The 21324-nt window shown below is 37.5% G+C and overlaps 1 protein-coding gene across 5 annotated transcripts; it reads left to right on the top strand.

The window, feature by feature from the left end:
- The first annotated feature begins 217 nt into the window (after positions 1 to 217).
- On the top strand, positions 218 to 21300 carry rabep2 (rabaptin, RAB GTPase binding effector protein 2). Of its 5 annotated transcripts, none has more exons than XM_057817916.1 (12): positions 218 to 465; positions 3606 to 3761; positions 7321 to 7391; positions 7469 to 7807; positions 7922 to 8017; positions 8099 to 8197; positions 14335 to 14409; positions 14989 to 15067; positions 15186 to 15197; positions 15344 to 15498; positions 17242 to 17358; positions 19405 to 21300. In XM_057817916.1, exons 1-12 carry the CDS (start codon positions 417 to 419, stop codon positions 19507 to 19509), a joined length of 1353 nt encoding a protein of 450 aa, XP_057673899.1. In that variant the 5' UTR covers positions 218 to 416; the 3' UTR covers positions 19510 to 21300. The 5 variants fall into 5 exon arrangements, with proteins under 5 accessions (XP_057673899.1, XP_057673898.1, XP_057673897.1 ...); XM_057817915.1 differs by having other exon boundaries at positions 14986 to 15067; XM_057817914.1 differs by having other exon boundaries at positions 14335 to 14448.
- Positions 21301 to 21324: the final 24 nt, after the last annotated feature.

Raw genomic sequence — 21324 nt, 5'->3', positions numbered from 1 at the left:
TTTAAATCTGAGTTACGCAGCCTCGGTTTTTTAAGCGCAACTAAAAATTTTCATGAGTAAAATTAGATTACATGACAATGACTACAAGTTTATGTTTATTTTTTATACAGAATAACCCCCCCCCCCCCCCCTTCTAAAAAACCTCCCTACTACTTGTTAACTTGTTAATTTTTTCAGCAGCTACAGTAGTTCTGTTTCTTCACAGTGCAAAAGCAAGGAAAGCAAGCGAGGGAGCTAGGTGGACACAGGAAGGAGGTTGACGCGATTTCCGCAGGCTCAAACCGGGGAAAGTTGTTTCCTGAAGTTGGCGCTGTACTAGAGCTCATTTCCACACAAAGTCTGGCGATTATTTAAAAAATGCCCTGCGCAAGGTCATCGTCCGTCTGGTTTTGGTCGTGACATTTTTTTAGCTTCTGATGGAGGTTTCTGGCGAAAGAAGGATGAGCTCAAAGACAGAAGACAAAGGTACAAACAAAAACTACATGGAATTGGTAACATGTCTCGCATGTAAGTGAGGTGGATGTGTGTCTTTTTTCAAGTATAAACGAAATTTTAACTTTTCTTTCAATGATACCTGTTGAAGAACTAACCACAACTAACCTGGCAATGTTAGCATTTAGCATCGTGAGCTTGCCTGTTGCACTCAATTTTTCTTCACTTAGGGTTTAGTGTTAGCCGATTATCTTTTTTGTGTGTGTATATATTACGACAGAGAAATCGTCCTAAAATAATAGTAATAACATCATGGTCAGCACTGCATATCTGTAACATACGCACTCCTTTGCTGTGACGTCATAGTTGGTGAAGCAATTATACTAATTTACTGTCCTTGCAAAAAATACTTATTGTTACTCAGATATTTGTTTCGTTTTTTTTCACTAACACAGGTCACCAGACATTTGTTGTCATGGGGTAAATTAGATATTTCACAGCTTTTGAAAGTAATGGAGGCATAAGCGGAGTTTAGGGGGGGCAGGTGGGCCAGGTGAACACTAATTACTGTATTGGCTCGAATATAAGACGGTGTTTTTTTGCAATGAAATAAGACTGAAAAAGTGGGAGTCATATTCGGGGTCTAGACATTATACACATTCACGACGCTAGATGGCGCCAGATATCATTGAAGCTATGTTCTGTCATGACCAGTGTTGGGAGTAACGCCGTTATAAATAACGCCGTTACGTAACGGCGTTATTTTTTCAGTAACGGGGTAATCTAACTAATTACTTTTTCCGCCGTTACAATGCCGTTACCGTTACTGACGGTCAAAAGCGGTGCGTTACTTACTCTGAATAAATTGAAGAAACTACCAGCCGTGTCGAGTCGACTCCCTGCTCTGTTGATTTGTCATCCAAGACTTGGGGTGCGTTCAGGTTCGAGAATAGCGCACGTACTTCTGACTCCAAGCTGTTTGTCCCTGCTCATTCAATTCGACAATGCTTTCCAAAGTTTGGTAACGTTTCTGTGTTTGCTACACCTGATGCTAGCCTCGTTCCCATCTCCCACTGTCAGCCAGCAATAATTCTGCTTCCATCTTGAGGACGGCAGACGCTTTGTAGGTGACGTGAATTGTCGTGAAACGAGCCTACCTGAATGCACCCCCTCGAGAGATGCGATGAAGTGATTGTGATTGGCTGAGGGTTAGAGTCATGTGTCGTGGTAAGCCAATCAGAGCCGGTGATTTCACAAGCAAACCGGAACAGCGCTTGCGCCAAACACACACACGCAAAACAGATGCACAGGGTTGGGATGGCAGAGCATTCTGAAGAAAAATTGTCCTTTAAGAGGTGGAGATACTATAGATAGACACTATTTCAAGTTTGTCAAAATTAAAGGAAAGAACCTGCATGTAATGTGTAATTTATGTCCCGGGGCAAAGCTTTTGTCGACATCAGTGGTAAGCAATTCAAATCTGCTGAAGCACCTAACAAGTTAACTACCTGTCTGTTCTTCTCTATTCCACTGACTTGAATACTGCTCAGAAAATTTCAAATTCTTTGACATACAACAAGTTCTTTTTAAAGTAACGGAAATAGTTACTTTCCCTGGTAACTAGTTACTTTTACTATAGAGTAATTCAGCTACTAACTCAGTTACTTTTTGGAAGAAGTAGTGAGTAATGTAACTAATTACTTTTTCAAAGTAACGTGCCCAACACTGGTCATGACAGATCTCAGCTACTCTCAAGTTTAACCGGTTTGCATTATTTTATGGCGATGTTTTAAATTTGTTTCAAGACTACAGTTACAGTTTACCTCACTTTGATGGTTAATGCAGTTATTGCAAAAAAAAGAGGGGGTCGTCTTATAATCAGGGCTGTCTTATATTTGGGCCAATACGGTATATATATATATGTATATATATATATATATATATATATACATAAGTTGTAACGCAAAGAACAAAAATGAATGAACAAAAATTATATTTTTATATTGTGTCAAAATTATTTTTCGAACAGATCATGTGACTAGCACATCAGACGGTCGTTTGCTTTGCATATTATTTAAAAAAAAAAAAAATAGGGGAGGGCAATTTTATTTTTCAAATGATTTTTTTCATTTCACAGATCACGTGACTAGCACATTAGACTTTCGTTTGCATATTATTTTTTAAAAAAAATAGGGGAGGGCAATTTTATTTTTCAAATGATTTTTTTCTTTGTTTGAAAATATTTTTTTGATTGAAGCAACTTTTTGGGGGATTGAATGATTTAGACACAAATGTCCTACCCATAATGGCCCAAACACAAAAAGGATTGGTAAAATCAAAGAAAACTTTTTAAATTAAAAATTAAGTGTTCAAATGCAAATATTTGAGTCTCAAATATTTTTTCGCCTTCAAAAACTTTTTTTCTATGAGTGAAATTTTTCGTTTTTTGATTGAAGTAATTTTTCGTTTGGAAATATATATATTTTTTGTTTGAAGCAACTTATTTTTTGATTGAATAATAAAGACACAAATGTCCCTGCTAAAATATGGCCCAAACGCAAAACAACATTACTTCGATCAAAAAAAGATGCTTCAAAACAAAAAAAATACTTCCCTCAACCATCTTTTTCCATTGTCAAACATTTTTGAAAATGCTCCAGGGAGCCACTAGGGCAGCGCTAAAGAGCCGCATGTGGTTTTCAAAACACGGGTTGCCGACTCCCACTCGAGACCATAATAGACCGAAAGTATCAACTTTGCTCTTAAACCAAACAAATTATTATTATTTATTTTTGTTTTAACAGTGCAAATCCCAGATTGTAACAAAATATTTTGTTTTTTTTAAATTGGACAACACGTTACAGTATGTCTGCATCTAATTCCTTAGGTCCGCTGTTCATCCTCACAGAGGGTTTTGTACGGGTTTTCCAACCTACTCCAAAATAACCACAGTCATTTGGGATAGCCTCTGTATTAAGTGTTATATAGACAATATGCGCATGGATGATTTCTGCGCATTTCTGTCCATTTTTAATCACGTCTCTTCCAAAGAGCCAGTCACTGTTAAATTTTCCCATATCTCTGTGCTTATATTCTGAAGGTAATGTATTTCTTGACCCAATTCTCACTGACATGAACATTTATAAAACATCAACCTGTTTGTCATGTTACAGAAGCCATCTTTCAGGCCCAACTGGCGGAGTGTCAAGCGCAGGTTGAACACTGGCAGGGTGTGGCGACCATCTGTGAACTGAGCAAACGGGAGGAACTGGTGGAGCTGCAAAAACAATGTGATCAAGAGATTCAGTCGCTTCAAGAGGCTCTCAGGGGTCAGTACATGTTTACTTATGATAAGCAGTACATACACACCCCAATTATTTAACAAAGAAACAACATGTGTGCCTACAACTTACGTAAAAAAGTAACAGTTACGCTTGTCACTCTTTTGAAGAAAAGCATTATAGTAAATGAATAGGTGGATGGATTCCCTTCCCCCTTATATGATAGCAGTCTATTGCACAGTGCTTTTTATTTAGAGATGCAAAATCATATATAGGAAAAAGTCTATCTCCCTGGTGGGGTTGTCAAAAGTATCAATGGATTGATACTGAAATGTTGTATCCAATGTTTGATTGCAAGAGTATCGATACACAGTTATTTGTTTTCGCCAGTGGTGGATGAAGTACTCACTTTTTTTTTTAACTTAAGTAATAGTACAGATGAGGAGCAAAAAAAATACTCAAGTAAAAGTACAAAACTTGTATTAAAAGGTACTTAACAAGTAAAAAGTAAAAGTGTTTTTCTCCCAATGCAAAAATGTGGTAAATTCATTGACTGCTCAATTTTATTGACTGTGCAGAATGGAAAAACAAGCATAAAGCTGACTGCACTGTAAGCCAAAGCTTAACAAGCTAAAAAAAAAAACTCCGAAATTTACATTGATGGCAGATTGTAAGCAACCATGAGGTGCATACCCCACCTACTGGACAAGAGTGTGCCGCACCCATCTGAAGGCGCGCTGCTCTCACTGTTGGTTTTTATCGGTCAATATGTTGTTCACCTGCCTAATCTTGCTTACACTCGTATTGTTGCCTCGAGTGCTCAATTACGGTATACTGGTCCTTATCATAACAATTGCATATTGTGATAAAGTTCATTATTTACCGTAATGTACTGATAAACATTAGACTTTCATATATTTTAGATTCATTACACACAACTGAAGTATTTCAAGCCTTTTATTGTTTTAATATTGATGATTTTGGCAAAAAAGTCAAGAGAAAACAAAAATCCCTATCCCAAAAAATTAGCGTATCATGAAAAGGTACTCTAAAGAAGCTACTAACCTAATCATCTGAATCAATGAATTAACTCAAAACCCCTGCGAAAGATTCCTGAGGCTTTTAAAAACTCCCAGCCTGGTTCATTACTCAAAACCGCAATCATGTGCAAGACTGCCGACCTGACTGCTGTTCAGAAGGCCATCATTGACACCCTCAAGCAAGAGGCTAAGACACAGAAATAAATTTCTGAGCGAATAGGCTGATCCCAGAGTGCTCTATCAAGGCACCTCTGTGGGAAGGAAAAAGTGTGGCAGGAAACGCTGCACAACCAGAAGAGGTGACCGCACCCTGAGAAAGATTGTGGAGAAGGGCCGATTCCAGACCTTGGTGGACCTGCAGAAACAGTGGACTGAGTCTGGAGCAGAAACATCCAGAGCCACCGTGCACAGGCGTGTGCTGGAAGTGGGCTACAGGTGCCGCATTCCCCAGGTCAAGCCACTTTTAAACCTAAAAAAGCGGCAGAAGCGCCTGACCTGGTCTACAGAGAAGCAGCACTGGACTGTTGCTCAGTGTTCCAAAGTACATTTTTCAGATGAAAGCACATTTTGCATGTCATTCGGAAATCAAGGTGCCAGAGTTTCGAGGAAGACTGGGGAGAAGGAAATGCCAAAAATGCCTGAAGTCCAGTGTCAAGTACCCACAGTCAGTGATGATCTTGGGTGCCATGTCAGCTGCTGTTGTTGGTCCACTGTGTTTTATTAAGGGCAGGGTTAATGCAGCTAGCTATCAGGAGATTTTGGAGCACTCCATGCTTTCATCTGTTGAAAAGCTTTATGGAGATGAAGAGTTCATTTTTCAGCACGACCTGGCACCTGATCACAGTGCCAAAACCACTGGTAAATGGTTTACTGACCATGGCATTACTGTGCTCAATTGGCCTGCCAACTCTCCTGACCTGAACCCCATAGAGAATTGAGTGCATATCTGATATAATTAATTGAAGGTTGACTTTTTTTTGTATTTAAAAACACCTTTTTGTATTGGTCGGATGAAATATGCAATTTTTTTTAGACAGGGATTTTTGTTTTTTCTTGACTTTTTTACCAAAAACATCAATATTAAAACAATAAAAGGCTTGAAATACTTCAGTTGTGCGCAATAAATCTAAAGTATATGAAAGTTTAATGTTTATCAGTACATTACAGAAAAAATTAACTTTATCACAATATGCTTTTTTTTAGAAAGACTAGAACAGTAGTTGTGCGGGGCTTATCGATGCGCCGTAGGCATGAAAAAGAAACTATCAAATCACAATGATAAAAAAACAAAAGTAACGTTTAACGCAGGAAACAATTAAAAAAGTAGTGGAGTAAAAAGTACAGATACGTGCTGTAAAATGTAGTGAAGTAAAAATAAAAAGTACTTCATATTTGTATTCAAGTAAAGTACAGATACACAAAAAATGTATTCGTTACATTCCATCACTGTTTTTTGCACTACCACAGAACACCAGATATTTGTTGTCATGGGGTAAATGAAATTTTGCACCTACACTGAAAGATCAGCATCCACGGTTTAGATGAATTGGATGTCTATCGATCTCAATAGTAGGCGATAAGTTCTTACGGTTCACTCCCTGGTAGTTTTGGGTGACTTCTGGTACATTTTGGAGTCTTCCGGGGTCACTGTACATTTTGGCTCATTTCCTGTGTAGTTTGGACATTTATGGATCTTTTCCTAATTATTGGTCACTTCCTCTTGATTTTGATTCATTTCAATTTAAATTTGGAGCAATTCGAGGAAGTATTTTCTGCTAAAAAATAATAACGACCAATGGAGAAACATTGAAAGACTTCCAAATTTATTTTAATGACTGTATTGGCCCGAATATAAAACATTTTTTTTTTTTCATTGAAATAAGACTGAAAAAGTGGGAGTCGTCTTATATTCGGGGTGTAGACATTTTACCCATTCACGACGCTAGATGGCGCCAGATATCATTGAAGCGATGTTCTGTCATAACACATCTTAGCTACTCTCAAGTTTAACCGGTTTGCATTATTTTATTGCAATGTTTTTCCTTATTCAGATTTGTTTCAAGACTATAGTTACAGTTAGACCCCACTTTGATGGTTAATGCAGTTATTGCAATTTTTTTGTTTTATCACAATAGACTGGTTTATTTACATTTAAAAAACCAGAAGCCATTCATTTACGAATGTGTTTGCACTTTAGTTTACATATTTAAATGTTCAGATATTAAGTTTTGAATTAGGCAAAAAAAATGTTTCTCTCAAATATATTGTTATAATTTGTTTCAAATGTACTGTAATTTTTTTCTGTAAAAAAATTAATTTGGTGTTCAAAAAGTCATTTTTTTCAAACTTGAGTCTTGAAAAAGAGGGGCTCGTCTTATAATCAGGGCCGTCTTATATTCGGGCCAATACGGTAATTATTTTTTTAATGTATTATCGTATCAAAAATGACATCAAGTATTAAGCTTTTTTTTTTTGTATCGATATCGAGTTGAAAATGATTGAAATTAGAATTTTGTGTCGTGACAATAGTAATCATTGGAAATAAAGTCGTTTTATCAATATTTCAGAGACAGCAGCACAATACGAGTCCCGGATAGCTTCTCTACTCGAGGGGAGGAGAGCAAGTATTCAGAAACAGGTGAGTGTATCAAAATGTATTTACTAATGTATATACTGTACAAGTGTATAAGACTCAGTCCTATCCTCATCTAATAGGGGAGTGGAAAGAAGGACAAAGTGGATGCAGAGGTCTCTTGTAAAAACTCCCAGACATCACCAGACAATTTAGACTGCCAACACAGCGAGCCTGAACTTGCACCAGAAGGAGAATCGCCTCCTACCAATACCGAAGGATATTTTTCACTACGGAACTGCGACTCTGCTTCGTTATCCTCGTTCTCAATAGATACACCCTCCCTACCTAGAAAGCTCAATGCTCAGGAAGACACAGACTCTCTGGTCTCAACAGGAACTTTGGTGCCAGAAGCCATCTACCTGCCACCAGCCGGCCACAGGCTGGTCACCCACAGTGACTGGGATGCACTCAATGCTCAGGTGGGGTCAACGGTTTTGTGTAAAAAGCAAAAAAAAAACCAAAAACAAAAAGAAAACGTCAAAGTGACAAGTTTTCAGTATGAAGTTTGAATCTGGCTGTTGTGTGTTGGACAGGTATCGGATTTGAGAGAAGAGGTGAGTCGACTCACGGAAGTGAAGGAGGAACTGGAGAGAGAACTGGACACGCAGACAAACCACACACACAAACAGGTATGACATGACCAGAGAGACAGTTTACAGTAGAGGGGCTTTGCAGGTATGCCATTTGTGTGTATGTGTTTTTGTGTACAGGTATCAGTGCTCCAGTCTCAGGTCCAATCATCCGAGGCCCTTCTTCAGGAATTACAAAAATCCCTAAGCCAGTCACAGACTGCAGTCCAGGGTCGACTGGTGAGTAATGATGTTGAATTTATATGAGCCATGCTGTCTGTCTTGACTGTTTTAATCAGGGGTGAAAGTGGCTAGAATTTCTTGCCGGTACTCCCTAACATAAAGCTCGGCACGGAGCCCTTTTCCTTGGGAGATGTGGATAGGGGGGCTTAAACCTCCTAAAACCACCAAAATGCTAAAACTGCTTTTGGCACAGTTATAAATATAACACAAAATAAAACACAACAGGTTTTCACAGTGATTAGCACGTTCCCCTCACAGTTCTGAGATCAAGGATTCAATCCCGGGCTCCGGCCTTCCAGTGTGGAGTTTGTATGTTCTCACCATGCCTGCGTGGGTTTTCTCCTTGTATTCCCAAAAACATGCATGTAGGCTGATAAAACACTCTAAATTGTCCCTAAATATGACTGTGTGTGCCTCCTTGTGCCCTGCGATTGGCTGGCAACCAATTCAGGGTGTACCCCGTATACTGCCCATAGTTAGCTGGGATTGACTCCAGCGCCCCTGTGACCTGTGATAGGCGGCTCAGAAAATGAATGAATGAATTTGTAGGTTTCACACATGCATTAGGGTGCTGCAGTACACTGGAACAAGGCATAAATGAGAAACTGATTTCCATTAACCACCCAAATAAAATAAAATAATTATTGGAGATGCGTGTGTTGCAGGTTTTCTTTAAACATGGGGTTTTGACAGTTGCTGTCATATTTTCGGGATCAAAGCACTGTATGCCGGAACGGAGTTCCGCCATCGTTATTTCATAGTGGAACTCCGATCCGGCGTATTCCGGGACACTTTCACCCCTGGTTATAATCTTTTGATGCACCAGTTATGACTTTTCATTACCCTTAAAGGGCACTCATTTTACTCATTGGCTGCCATTGACTGCGCTAGGTGTCCATTCAATTTTGAGTGGGAGGGGCAAATGAAAGATAAAGAAACTCATGGCCATCGCTCCCAGTTTAAATGAATTGGACGTCTATCACCTCGTCAATAGCATGCAATGAATTATATGAAAATTAAGAAAATATACAGGGGTACCTCTGCATACAAATTTAATTCGTTTCAGGACTTGGGTTGTAAGTCAACATGGTTGTATGTCGATTGGGATTTTCCCATAAGAATACATTATAATTCGATTAATTCGTTCCACAGGCAAAAATCCTACGCTAAATCCGTCATAAATACCACAGGTACAATTACAAATAGCAATTACAAATTGCAAAACAAATTAATTATGAATACAAATAGGAATAATAATATAATAATAATAATAATAATAATAATCTAATGAATTGGGTTCCAATGTGGCGGTTGTGTTTTGCATGCTTTTTCGGAATGCACAGTGACTGCCAAGAAAGTGAGAGAAATGTGGAAGAGTTTTTACTTTCACCTTTCATGTTCTGTTGTTGTTGGCTACGGCGGACAGTAGCCGTGTTGTGTTGCACTAGTTCTAAAATAAATAATCAAAAATCTGATGAAGTTGGCGATTTCCTTGCCGATGTTACAATTATAGTAATTGTCAACTTAAATTATAAATACTGGGAAACAGGTCGGAGGAGGACCGTCGAGATCGTAGACATATTCCATCATTTCCATCTTAATTTAGATGGTAAGCGTCACATTTTTCCTTTTTTCATCACCTGCTCTAGCCTTCTTGGTAGAGCTGGGAATCTCTGGGCACCTAACGATTCGATTACGATTGCGATTCAGAGGCTCCGATTCGATTATAAAACGAATATTGATGCACCCCCTCCTTTTTTTTTTCTTTTTTTTTTTTTTTTTTTTTTTTTTTTTTTTTTTAATGTTTTGTACATTAGTTCCAAAATTGTTCAAAAATACTCTCAGGCTAAACCACACTACTATTTCAGTATCAAGTTAACATATAGCAGTAAACAAATATACAAAAATAACATTAAATAAAAAACTCCAGTCCCCATTCTGTATCAGCAGCTTTAAACTACATTCAATTGATGATGATGATGATGATGATGATGATGAAACTTTTTTATTTCGAGCATGCACACACAAAAGAAACAAAAAACATACAATATAATTCAACAAAAATAATTGTACTCGAAAGGGAGTGGGAAGAAGAAAAAAACTTATTTTGTCCCACCCCTGATCTCATTGTCCAACATCCTTACTTGTGGGATACTCCTGTCCACACAATGAAAAGAAGAAAAAAGGAAAAACAGACAAAAACAACTAAACCAACAGACAACCAACTAATGTTGGCTCATTCCCAAAAATTTCAATATTTACACCAACTGACATAAACAGCAACACACATTGTCAGCAAATGTCATTATATTGTGACCAGACCATATTTTTATACAGCGATTTAAATTTTGGGATATTCTGACACTGCTTGAAATGATTGTCTAAATTGTTCCAGAGTTTCACTCCACATACAGACACACGAAAACGTTTGCAAGTGGTTCGAAATCTTGGCAACATAAAATCTCCAGAGCCTCGCAGACTATGGATATTCTCACGAACCTTGAATAGGTTTTGTAAATTTTGGGGCAGTATTTCATTTTTTGCTTTAAATAGCATTATAGCTGTATGATAGTTTACAAGATCTTTGATTTTTAATAGCTTTGAGAGAGCAAATAAATGGTGGGTGTGATCGAGAAATCCAACCTTATGTATGATTCGTACCGCACGTTTCTGTAATGTGACTAATGAATTGATGGTAGATTTGTAAGTGTTTCCCCACACTTCAATACAATATGTGAAATATGGGAGCACTAGAGAACAGTACAAAGTGCGGAGTGCACTGTCATCAAGGTATGATTTCACTTTGTTTATTAGTGACAGGCTTTTGGAGATCTTGGTTTTGATGTGTCTGATGTGGGGTTTCCATGATAATTTACTATCTACAATAACTCCTAGAAATTTGAATTCATTTACATTCCCGATTGGGACCCCATCAATCTTTATTTGTAGCTCTGCGTTATATTTTAGGTTACTAAATATCATTACCTTTGTCTTATTTAAGTTAAGTGATAATTTATTTATATCCATCCACCTCTTTAATTTACTTAATTCCTCATTAACGGTAGTTACCAATTCATTTTGGTTTTCACTACTATAGAATATGTTTGTGTCATCTGCAAAAAGTATAAATTTCAATAACTGAGATACAGTATATATATCGTTGATATAAATATTAAATAATTTTGGTCCCAAAACAGACCCCTGAGGGACCCCATGAGAGATACTGAGATGTTCTGATGACCATTTCCCCGTTTTCACATATTGTACCCTTCCTGTTAAATAACTTCTCAACCACTCCCCAGCAACCCCCCTGATACCATACAGATGTAGTTTCTTGAGTAAAATTGTGTGATCAATTGTGTCAAAAGCTTTCTTTAGATCAATAAAAATTCCAACTGCACTTTTTTTTTCATCCAATGCATTTGTGATTTCTTCTACTGCATCTGTAATTGCTATTGAGGTGGTTGTTTTTGTTCTAAACCCATACTGGCCCTGGTTAATTATGTTGTGTTTATCAAGAAAGTTATTAAATCGGCAGGTAAATAGTTTTTCAAAGATTTTAGAAAATTGTGGTAATAGTGATATCGGTCTATAATTTGTGTAACTGTGTTTACTGTCATTTTTGTGTACTGGAATTACTTTAGCAATTTTCATTTTGTTTGGAAATTGACCCGATTGAAATGATAAATTACAAATATAAGTGAGGGGCGTTGCGATACTATGTATAACTTTTTTTAACAATAAACATGTCAATATCGTGACAGTCGGTGGACAGCTTGCTCTTGCACTTCAATGCAGTATTTATCACCTGCTGCTCACTGGTTGCATAGAGAAAGATTGAATTCTGATTCTGTTGAATTCTTTTATAATAGTGGTCGGGGTCCTGGTCCGGAATACCTGCAGCCAATTCTGAACCGATTTTTACAAAGAAACTATTAAAGCTGTTAACAACTTTTTTCATATCATAATTTATACCATTCTTTTCAATGAAGTGGTCAGGATATGTTGCCTTGGTAGATCCTTGTTTGATTAATTTGTTCAATATGTTCCATGTGCCTTTTATATTATTTTTATTTTCATATAATTGCTTGTTGTAGTATAGCTTTTTACTAGTTCTTATTATAGCTGTTAATTTGTTCTTGTAAATCTTATATTTCAGTTCAGCTTCTTTGGTTTTTAACTTGATAAACAACTTGTATAAATAATTTTTCTTTTTGCAGGCGTTGATTATTCCTTTTGTCAACCAAGGGCATTTGAATTCCCTTTTCTTTGTACTGCTTCCTTCAACAGGACAGTGCGTATTATAAAGAGAAGTAAATTTCTCTAGGAACTTATCATATGCACTGTCCACATTTGATTCCCTAAATACAGTAGTCCAATCCTGGACCATCAAACTGTTATTGAATGCGTTAATATTTTCTTCGGTTCTTTTCCGTTGATATACCACTTCACTATCCTTACTTTTCCAGATATCACAATCAAATAAGGTAAAAACCGGTAAATGATCTGTAATATCACATATGAGCAAGCCACTGACTATCTGATTTCCCAAGTTGTTAGTAAAGATATTGTCGATAATTGTAGCACTGTGTGATGTAATCCTATTTGGTTTAGTTCCATTCTGTATCAGCAGCTTTAAACTACATTCAATTAATTTAATGTTGTGAATCAACCGTTAAATTTGTTAAAATTGCTCCCGTTATTCCATAATTTCCCTTTTGTCTACTTTCGACATTTGAAAGTTTTAAAACTATTTTAAAGATAGATTCAAGTCAATATTTTACCGATTTAGGAGTATTTTAGATAAAAAGTTAATTAGGTTTGCTTGGAAGGTTCGCTACAACAGCCTTGCAGGGAAGTGTACTGCTTTAAGACGGCGGCCGTTTATAACGCCCGCATCTAGCTTTTTGTAGATGTGCTGCTAACACTACCAAATCTGTATTGCATCTAGTCCTTTATAAATATATCCACCGTAACATTATATGGATGTACTTGTAGCAGCTTTTCGGCAGCAGTCAGGTATGTTGTTGTGTTTTTTTATCTCGTTGCATGAGTTGAGCTAGAGCCGTGAGTTGAGCATTGGCATTACCCGAGGGGCCGGGTAATGGGAAGCATGATGTTTAGCTACTCTCGCTCCGTTCCGTCCCGAAGACCGCGTGGCGCACTTCCGCTTTACTTCGCATATTTCAATAATCGGAATTTGGATGTTTGTGAACCGTTCTCGAATCTTCCACGGCCGAATCGCGAATAATCTAAGAATCGGAAATTTTGCACACCTCTACTTCTTGGGACCCGTGTTGGTTTCTTTCACAAGAAAATCCGCCGTTGTTGTAAATCGTTGTATTTCGAGCATGTCGTCCCATGTCGAAATAAATGACGAGACGATTGTATGTCGAGGAGTTCGTATGTCAAGGTACTGCTGTACTGTACCGTATTTTTCGAACTGTAAGTCGCAGTTTTATTCATTGTTTGGCTGGAGGTGTGACTTATACTCTGGAGCGACTTATGTGTGAAATTATTAACACACTATTATATCATTTCACATGTTATTTTGGTGTTTGGAAATGACACTGATGGTTTGGTAAACTTGTTAGCATGTTCTTTATGCTATAGTTATCTGAATAACTCTTAATAGCTATGTTACGTTAACATACCTGCCGTGTTCGCATTTCGTTGTTCATGCATCATGTAACATTATCATACTGTACACTTATTCAGCATGTTGTTCTCTTTTGTATTGTTATTTCAAATTGCCATATCTGTTCTATGTGTTTGATTTTATCAAGTAAATTCCCCCCCAAAAATGCGACTTATACTCCGGTGCGACTTATATGTTTTTTTCCTCTTCATTGCGCATTTTTGGGCTGGTGCTACTTATACTCAGGTGCGACTTATAGTCCAAAAATATGGTATATATCATAATAATTGCTAATAGTTACGTTTTTTTTAAATGATCAAAAATAGTCATGTGCTTTTTAAAGAGTTTAAAAGTCTTAAGTGTCAACTTTTGAATAGCTGTCTACTGTTAGTGACCCCTGTCCCTGAAATGGTTAAAACAGTCGTTTAACTGGTGTTACTGTTTGTATGTTGTTTTTGTTCAAAACTGCATGTGTGATATTTCTGTGTGAATACAGTCAGAGCTGTCCCTGTCCCAGAGAAAAGTGTGCAGTGAGCTGTCCAGGCTGAAAGGAGAGACTGTTGAGGATGAGGTAATAGGCTCAACTTCTTCGCTCCCACCGTTGCTGCAGGTGCAGTATTGCTCTTCACAAATAGAGCTGCAGATACTACTAATATATAAAATGTATCAATTTAGTAAATTAAGTAATTTCAAGCCTAATAATGAAAACTCCTCTAGGTGTCAGTATTGCCCTGCAAACTATTTCATCTGTCAGGCATCTTCAAAAGATGAGTAGATTACTTCGAGTAGTTTTGTTTTTTAGGGTCAGTTATGTTTATTCAGTTTTACTAATGGCTTAATGATTCTTTGCACTTGTATTATTGTATTCATTTTCTGCAAGTGAACAATTTTGTGATGGTGACAGTTTAATAATAATTAATCTTAGGAAAAAAATGTTTAAAAATGAGAACTAGTATTACAGAATAGATCACATTCATGTTTTGCAGTTCCACTCTGTATTCAAACAAGCAAAATGTACATACTTATTGCGTTATTGTATGTTGTACATACAATTTTGAAGGTAAACAATTCAGTTGTATAGTATGTGACTTGACACCACTAATGTCTTGCTAATGTGGGAGTTTAACATTACACTCTTTCTAATCAGCAGGCAGCCCATTGTGAGGAACGCCTCCGTATTGAAATTGTCAACCTGAGGGAGCAGCTTGACATCCGGGCAGAGGAGAATGGTCTGGAATAGATTGTTGTTGTTTAAATAGTTTGTATTCAAAAGGTCATTTTCTGCTTGATTGACACATTTTGAATTCTTTGTCTTTATTTACATGCTTACAAATGGAACCACTTCAGAAGTTCTCGAAGGTGAGTTTTTAATGTTAACTGCTTTCTTTTTTAACTTTATTGTGATAATACTTGAAAATAAATGTCATAGAAACGCCTACAATAGCATATACATGGTCACTTAAGAACAGACCTTTTTCATTATTATTTGTCCTTGCGTCCCACAGTGCAGTTTTCCAGTTTGAAAACGGAGACAGACAGGATCCAGGCCCAGAAGGACCAGTTTCAGGCCGACCTCATGGCCTGCCGCACTGAACTCGAGGCCATGCGGGTGGCGCTCTCGCATGTGCAAGGAAACAACAAAATGCTCAACAGTGATAATGTAAGTCCATTGTGTAGGCACATCTTTAGTTACACCCACAAAAAATGATCAAATACAACAAAGAAGCGATACGAGGCTCTTTTTTCCCCCATTAAAACCATCACAGCCTACCGGTATTTAACATTGTATTTAATTATTGTTGTTATATTTTGTACTTATACAGGAAAGTTGTTCCTAATATTTTGCACTTCTTATTTAGCCAAAAACAGTAGTTATGACTGGAAACAGCTGTTATTCTGATGGAGTACATTTCTAAAACCCTGCCGTCATTTTCTACATAATGTTGATTATGCATGTTTGCAAATAAAAATACTTTTTTTTTTCAGAATCGACTAATCGTGCGATTAATTATTCGATTGATCGGATACATTTGACTTTTTTCAATTACCTTCACAATTTAACTTGAAGTTGTTTTAGCCATGTTGTAAGTAACAATGAAGACAAAATAGACAACTATTTCCTTCAAAAATAATATTTTATTATATCTTTCTGACTTAACTGTAGTCTACAACTCTACTGTTTTAAGTAAATAATACTTATCAAAGTTTATAATAAAGGTTTTCAGTGTACAACATTAAAAGAATTTTACACTACACAAATCTGACACAATCTGACTCTCGACACATACAGTAATACAGTGGTACCTCGACGTACGATCTTTTCTACATCCGACGTAAAATTTGACTCGCCATTTGTTTCTACATCCAACATACATACGACATGCTCTAAATACGACAATCTATGACAGCACCATAAGTTCTTTGTTTTCCCGCAAGACGGACGCATGGCATATTTTCTTGTGAGCGAAATCAACATGGGTTCTAACAATGTTAGTGCTGGTGGTGGAAAAAAAAGGAAAAAGGTGATGCTTATCATTGACATGAAGATGGATATGACAGAAAATATGAGTGTGGAATGCGCATCCGTAATATGGCTCAACAATACATCCGTAGACTGTCTGTCTCGGCGGTCCTCCTCAGTTCGCCAGTCTTTATAAGTTTAAGTGGCAATTATTATTGTGGTTCAATTATTATATATATATATATATATATATATATATATATAATTACACACCTAGTGTCCCCTCAGCAAGTCAACAAAATGAAAAGAAAAAGGTTCACTCTGTCCAGTCAGCCATGCGATGCGTTCAGGTACACCATGCAAACACATTCGCCACATTAGAACCCAGTTTGTTACATTATTACAGGTATAAGAACCAGGTTTGTTACATTATTACAGGTATTATTATTATTACTATCATTATATTATTATTGCAATTTTTATTCATAAATTATTTGTTTTGCTCTTTGTAATTGGCATTTGCAATAGTAACATCAACATTTATTAAGAATTTAGTGTAGGTTTTCGGGCTGTGGAACAAATTAATGGAATTATAATGTATTCTTATGGCAAAATCCTGGTCGACATACGACCATTTCGACTTGATTGATTCAGCAACCCAACAGAAGCAGCAGTGAACTCTCTCTCTCTCTTGCTCTAACCACTGGTGCGTGTGCGCAGCCTCACATTACACCAAACAAGGACTCAAACGGGGCAAAAATCGATTACTAAATTAGTTGGCAACAAATTTACTACGGTAATCGATATTAATCGATTTATTCAATTAGTTGTTGCAGCCTTAATGTAAAACATGTTTGCCTTCCTCTCTATTACTGTTCTTTTTGATGTTCCATATCCTAGTAACCTTTGAGAGATTTAACATTACTTTGGTCTGGCTGGCAGGAGGCCTTGCATCAGCAGTGTCTGGAGCTGCGCAGCCAAGTGATTAGCTTGCGCTCTCAGGTCGACACCAGCCAGACTGTCCAGAGAGATTTTGTTCAGCTCTCCCAGTCACTCCAGGTAACAAGTAGAGTATGATGGTGGAGGCCCCACCACCAGAGGTGGGTAGAGTAACAGTAATAGTAGCGTTACTTCTAAATAATTTTACTCAAGTAAAAGTACAAGTAGTCATCCAAAAATTTACTTAAGTACAAGTAAAAAAGTAGTTACTGAAAAGAATGCTCAAGTAATGAGTTACATTGTAACTGCTTACAATATCTGATTTAATAATGGTATATTATTTCCTCGGCACAAATTCATCTATGTTTATGTTATACTGTACAGCTCAGTGATCCCCAACCTTTTTTGCAACACGGACAGACAATTTGTGGCAGAAAATTACAGTAAATATAAAATAGCAGGACAAGGCTAAAAATGAAAATTAACTCATTATATGCTCAATCAACCTTTATTACAGCAGTCTCTCCTAAAACGTGACGTTAAATATCCTTGGTCGCAGGCATAATGAGTTCTCCAATCGTGAAAGGTTTCTTGGCTTTAGCAATACGGTTCGCCACGAGGTATGATGCTCTCAGTGCATTTGCTTTTGTTGCCTCGTTTGCTAGCTTTTAGCCACATATTATGCAGAATAGACTTGATTGTAGGCTCCTCTTCTGGCACAGCAGGTGGCCTTTTCCCCGTAAAGAAGTTGTCCAAAGACGACGTCGCCGCCAGCAGCACATAGCCAACAGCAGCTAACATTACTGTTTTACATTGACTGACACTGGGCTGCCATAGGTGTGCAAACATCCCAGTAATGGCAGCCAACCATAAGAGGGCGACGTACGAAAATCTGTACTCGGGTTTGTCAAGAGGCACAGGCCAGATTGCGGTCGTTAACAAATTATTTAACCGTATTGGCCCGAATATAAGACGGCCCTGATTATAAGACGACCCCCTCTTTTTCAAGTCTCAAGTTTGGAAAAAGACTTTTTGAACACCAAATTATTTTTTATTCAGAAAATGATTACATTACATCCGAAACAAAAGATTACAACAATATATCTGAGAGAAAAAGCATGTTATTTTGCCTCATTCAAATCTTAATATCTGAACATTTAAATATGTAAACAAAAGTGCAATCCCATCGTAAATGAATGGCTTCTGGTTTTTGAAATGTAAATAAACCAATCTATTGTGATAAAACAACAAAATTGCAATAACTGCATTAACCATCAAATTGAAGTCTAACTGTAACTGTAGTCTTGAAACAAATCTGAATAAGGAAAAACATTGCCATAAAATAATGCAAACTGGTTAAACTAAAAAGAGTAGCTGAGATCTGTCATGACAGAAATCGCTTCAATGATATCTGGCGCCATCTAGCGTCGTGAATGGGGAGAGTAGCTGAGATCTGTCATGACAGAACATCGCTTCAATGATATCTGGGGCCATCTAGCGTCGTGAATGGGTATAATGTCTCGACCGTGACTATAAGACGACCCCCTCTTTTTCAGTGTTATTTCAATGCAAAAAACACCGTTTGATATTCGAGTCAATACGGTATTATTTCTAAAAATGTAGTGTAGCCTAAAGTAGCGGAGTAAGAGTAGTGTTTCTTCCGTGTTGGTTGGCCCTCCTCTTCTAAGCCGTCTGGAACTTTTCTGTAGCCGAAGTATTCCTATACAAGGGATTTTATTTTCTTCGATAGGGGAAAAAGTTTCACTTCCTCCAGCCATAGTGTAGCAGAACTTACTCACTGGCACTGAGCAACAACTGGTGGGGGAGGGTTGAGCCTTACAGCTGCAAGCAAGGGATTTCTCCATGCATTTTTGGGACATAAAAAATAGCTAAAACCTTAGGGATGGTATGACGGAAAATTATAGCGGTTCTGAAACCTTGATGTTTTCATACCACGGTATACCTTGAAACCGGTAATCGGCACATGTCTAGTCACACGTTACTACCCACCTCTGCCTGCCACTATAGCAGACTTGTTTCCTAACCTTTATCAAGCCATGGCAAATAATTGACATGAAAACAAAAAACTAATGGTACCATACTGGTGTTTTAATGAGCTTAAATTAAAATAAGTGCTATATTTAGCATTGGTCTTTGTCCTCCTAGGTGAAACTGGAGTTAATTCGCCAAGCAGAATCTTTTGAACAAATCAGGGAGATCCTGGATGAGGGAATCAGTGAAGCCGATTCCTCGCTTGCCGACTCCTTCTGAGTCTGCTATCGCAAGTGTAAAGCACTGACCGGGCCAAATGATGGACCAATGAAGCTCAAGTAAGAACAACGATGTGAAACAACCACTGTTTTAAGTGACCAAGAGAATGACACACATCATTTACTGACCAAAGTGAAAATGCAGTCTGGCTGGCACTAAACCAAGTTCTCTCGGGATGGGGAAAACTTTCAGAGGTTTAGGCGCTTTGTTTTCACATTTATAATTCTGTATGAAGAATGTTAACATAAGTAATAATTCCTTCTCAAGTAATGCATCAAAGGGTTTTGACACTAAACATTAAGAGACATTAGTGCTCTTTGTCAAACTTTTGTCTGTGACAATTGAACCCTGAGGTGGCACCTCAGCAGTGTTAGAAAGCTAATGTATCTTTAATGTCAAAACAAGGAGCAACCCTGTGAATGGTGCATTACCATTGAACATTATTAACTAAGGCTAGGTTCACACTACAGGTCTTAATGCACGAATCCGATTTTTTCGTGTTTTTCTAACTCGAGTCAGGCATTACCCTGACGGTCTGAACGGGACAAGTCGGACAGAAGTGGACCCTTTCAAATCCGATCTGAGTCACTTTCGTATATGGTTCAAATCCGATCTGGGCCACATTTTTTCAGAACGTGACTGGCGGTCTGAACTGTCATGACTCCCAAATCGGAATTCATGCAGCAATTATGTCAGCAAAGAGCAATTGGCATAGAGGACGGCAGCCATGTAGGCATTAGCGCCTAGCCTGAACTCTGCTTTTAAGCAAAAAACGTGCTTGACCACAGTCATAAAAAAATAAAATGAAGAAAAGGATAAGCCTTACAATTTTCGATTTTCCTTCTGTGCGCCGAATGAGCAATATTTCATTATTGTACACATGGCCGAGTCAGGGCAAACTGATGCACCCACGTCATTTCACGCACACACATCAATGCTCGTGTATGCGTGTATGCGTTCTATCAGTCCATATAAACTTTGAATATAAGACTAAACGGGGATTATTAATGTCTGTTATTTGTGTCCTCTTTTTGGAAATCAAATATGATTGCTCTGGAATCACATACAGCTAGCATGTGTAATTTGTTTTGATGCTTCTGCGCATGCGGGTCTCTTTACTGAGCGCATCTCGGACTGCGAATTAATGCGCATGCGTGATACTTCAACGGTCTCAATGGACAAAGGCAGTCTGAACTGGCACGCCAAAAAAACAGATATGGCAAAAAATTGGATTTGTACATTAAGACCTGTAGTAGGAACTTAGCCTAATCGTTTAAAGAGGCGAAGTATATTGTGTGACTAGTTTTATCTACTATAGAACTACATATCTACATCCAATGAAACCATTCCATTGATCTGTGAAATCGCTTACGCATTTTTATTAAATGGCATATTACCCAAAAGGGGTTTGGAATTTAAAAAAAATCACCCTTATATGTGTAAATATTTTGTAACATCTGTCCGGGTTCTTTGGAAACAGGATACAACAATGCAATAACGGTTCAAGAAGTGATGCAATACTTTTTGAAGTGTAACTCATTTGCTCTATGATAAGCTCATTTGTGTTGTAGTTTATCACTGTTAACTGCACTCCTTCCGACCAAAATGTTTATTTTCACTAATTAATTGTCATAACATATGCTTACTTATTGAATGTTCTTGAATGACACATCTTGAATGATACATATCATTTTTGTTTTCCTGAACACTATTTGAAGAAAGAAATTAGAAAATATTGTCAGTGACCAGCAATAAACATTCCTCATGAACTTGTATATTGTGTACTTTTATGCGTGTTTTCTTTTCCTGATCAAT

This window comes from Corythoichthys intestinalis, chromosome 16 (assembly GCF_030265065.1).
Source record: "Corythoichthys intestinalis isolate RoL2023-P3 chromosome 16, ASM3026506v1, whole genome shotgun sequence".
Taxonomy (NCBI): Eukaryota; Metazoa; Chordata; class Actinopteri; order Syngnathiformes; family Syngnathidae; genus Corythoichthys; species Corythoichthys intestinalis.
Note: the sequence above shows the minus strand (reverse complement) of the source record. Positions and strands in the feature narration are given on the sequence as shown.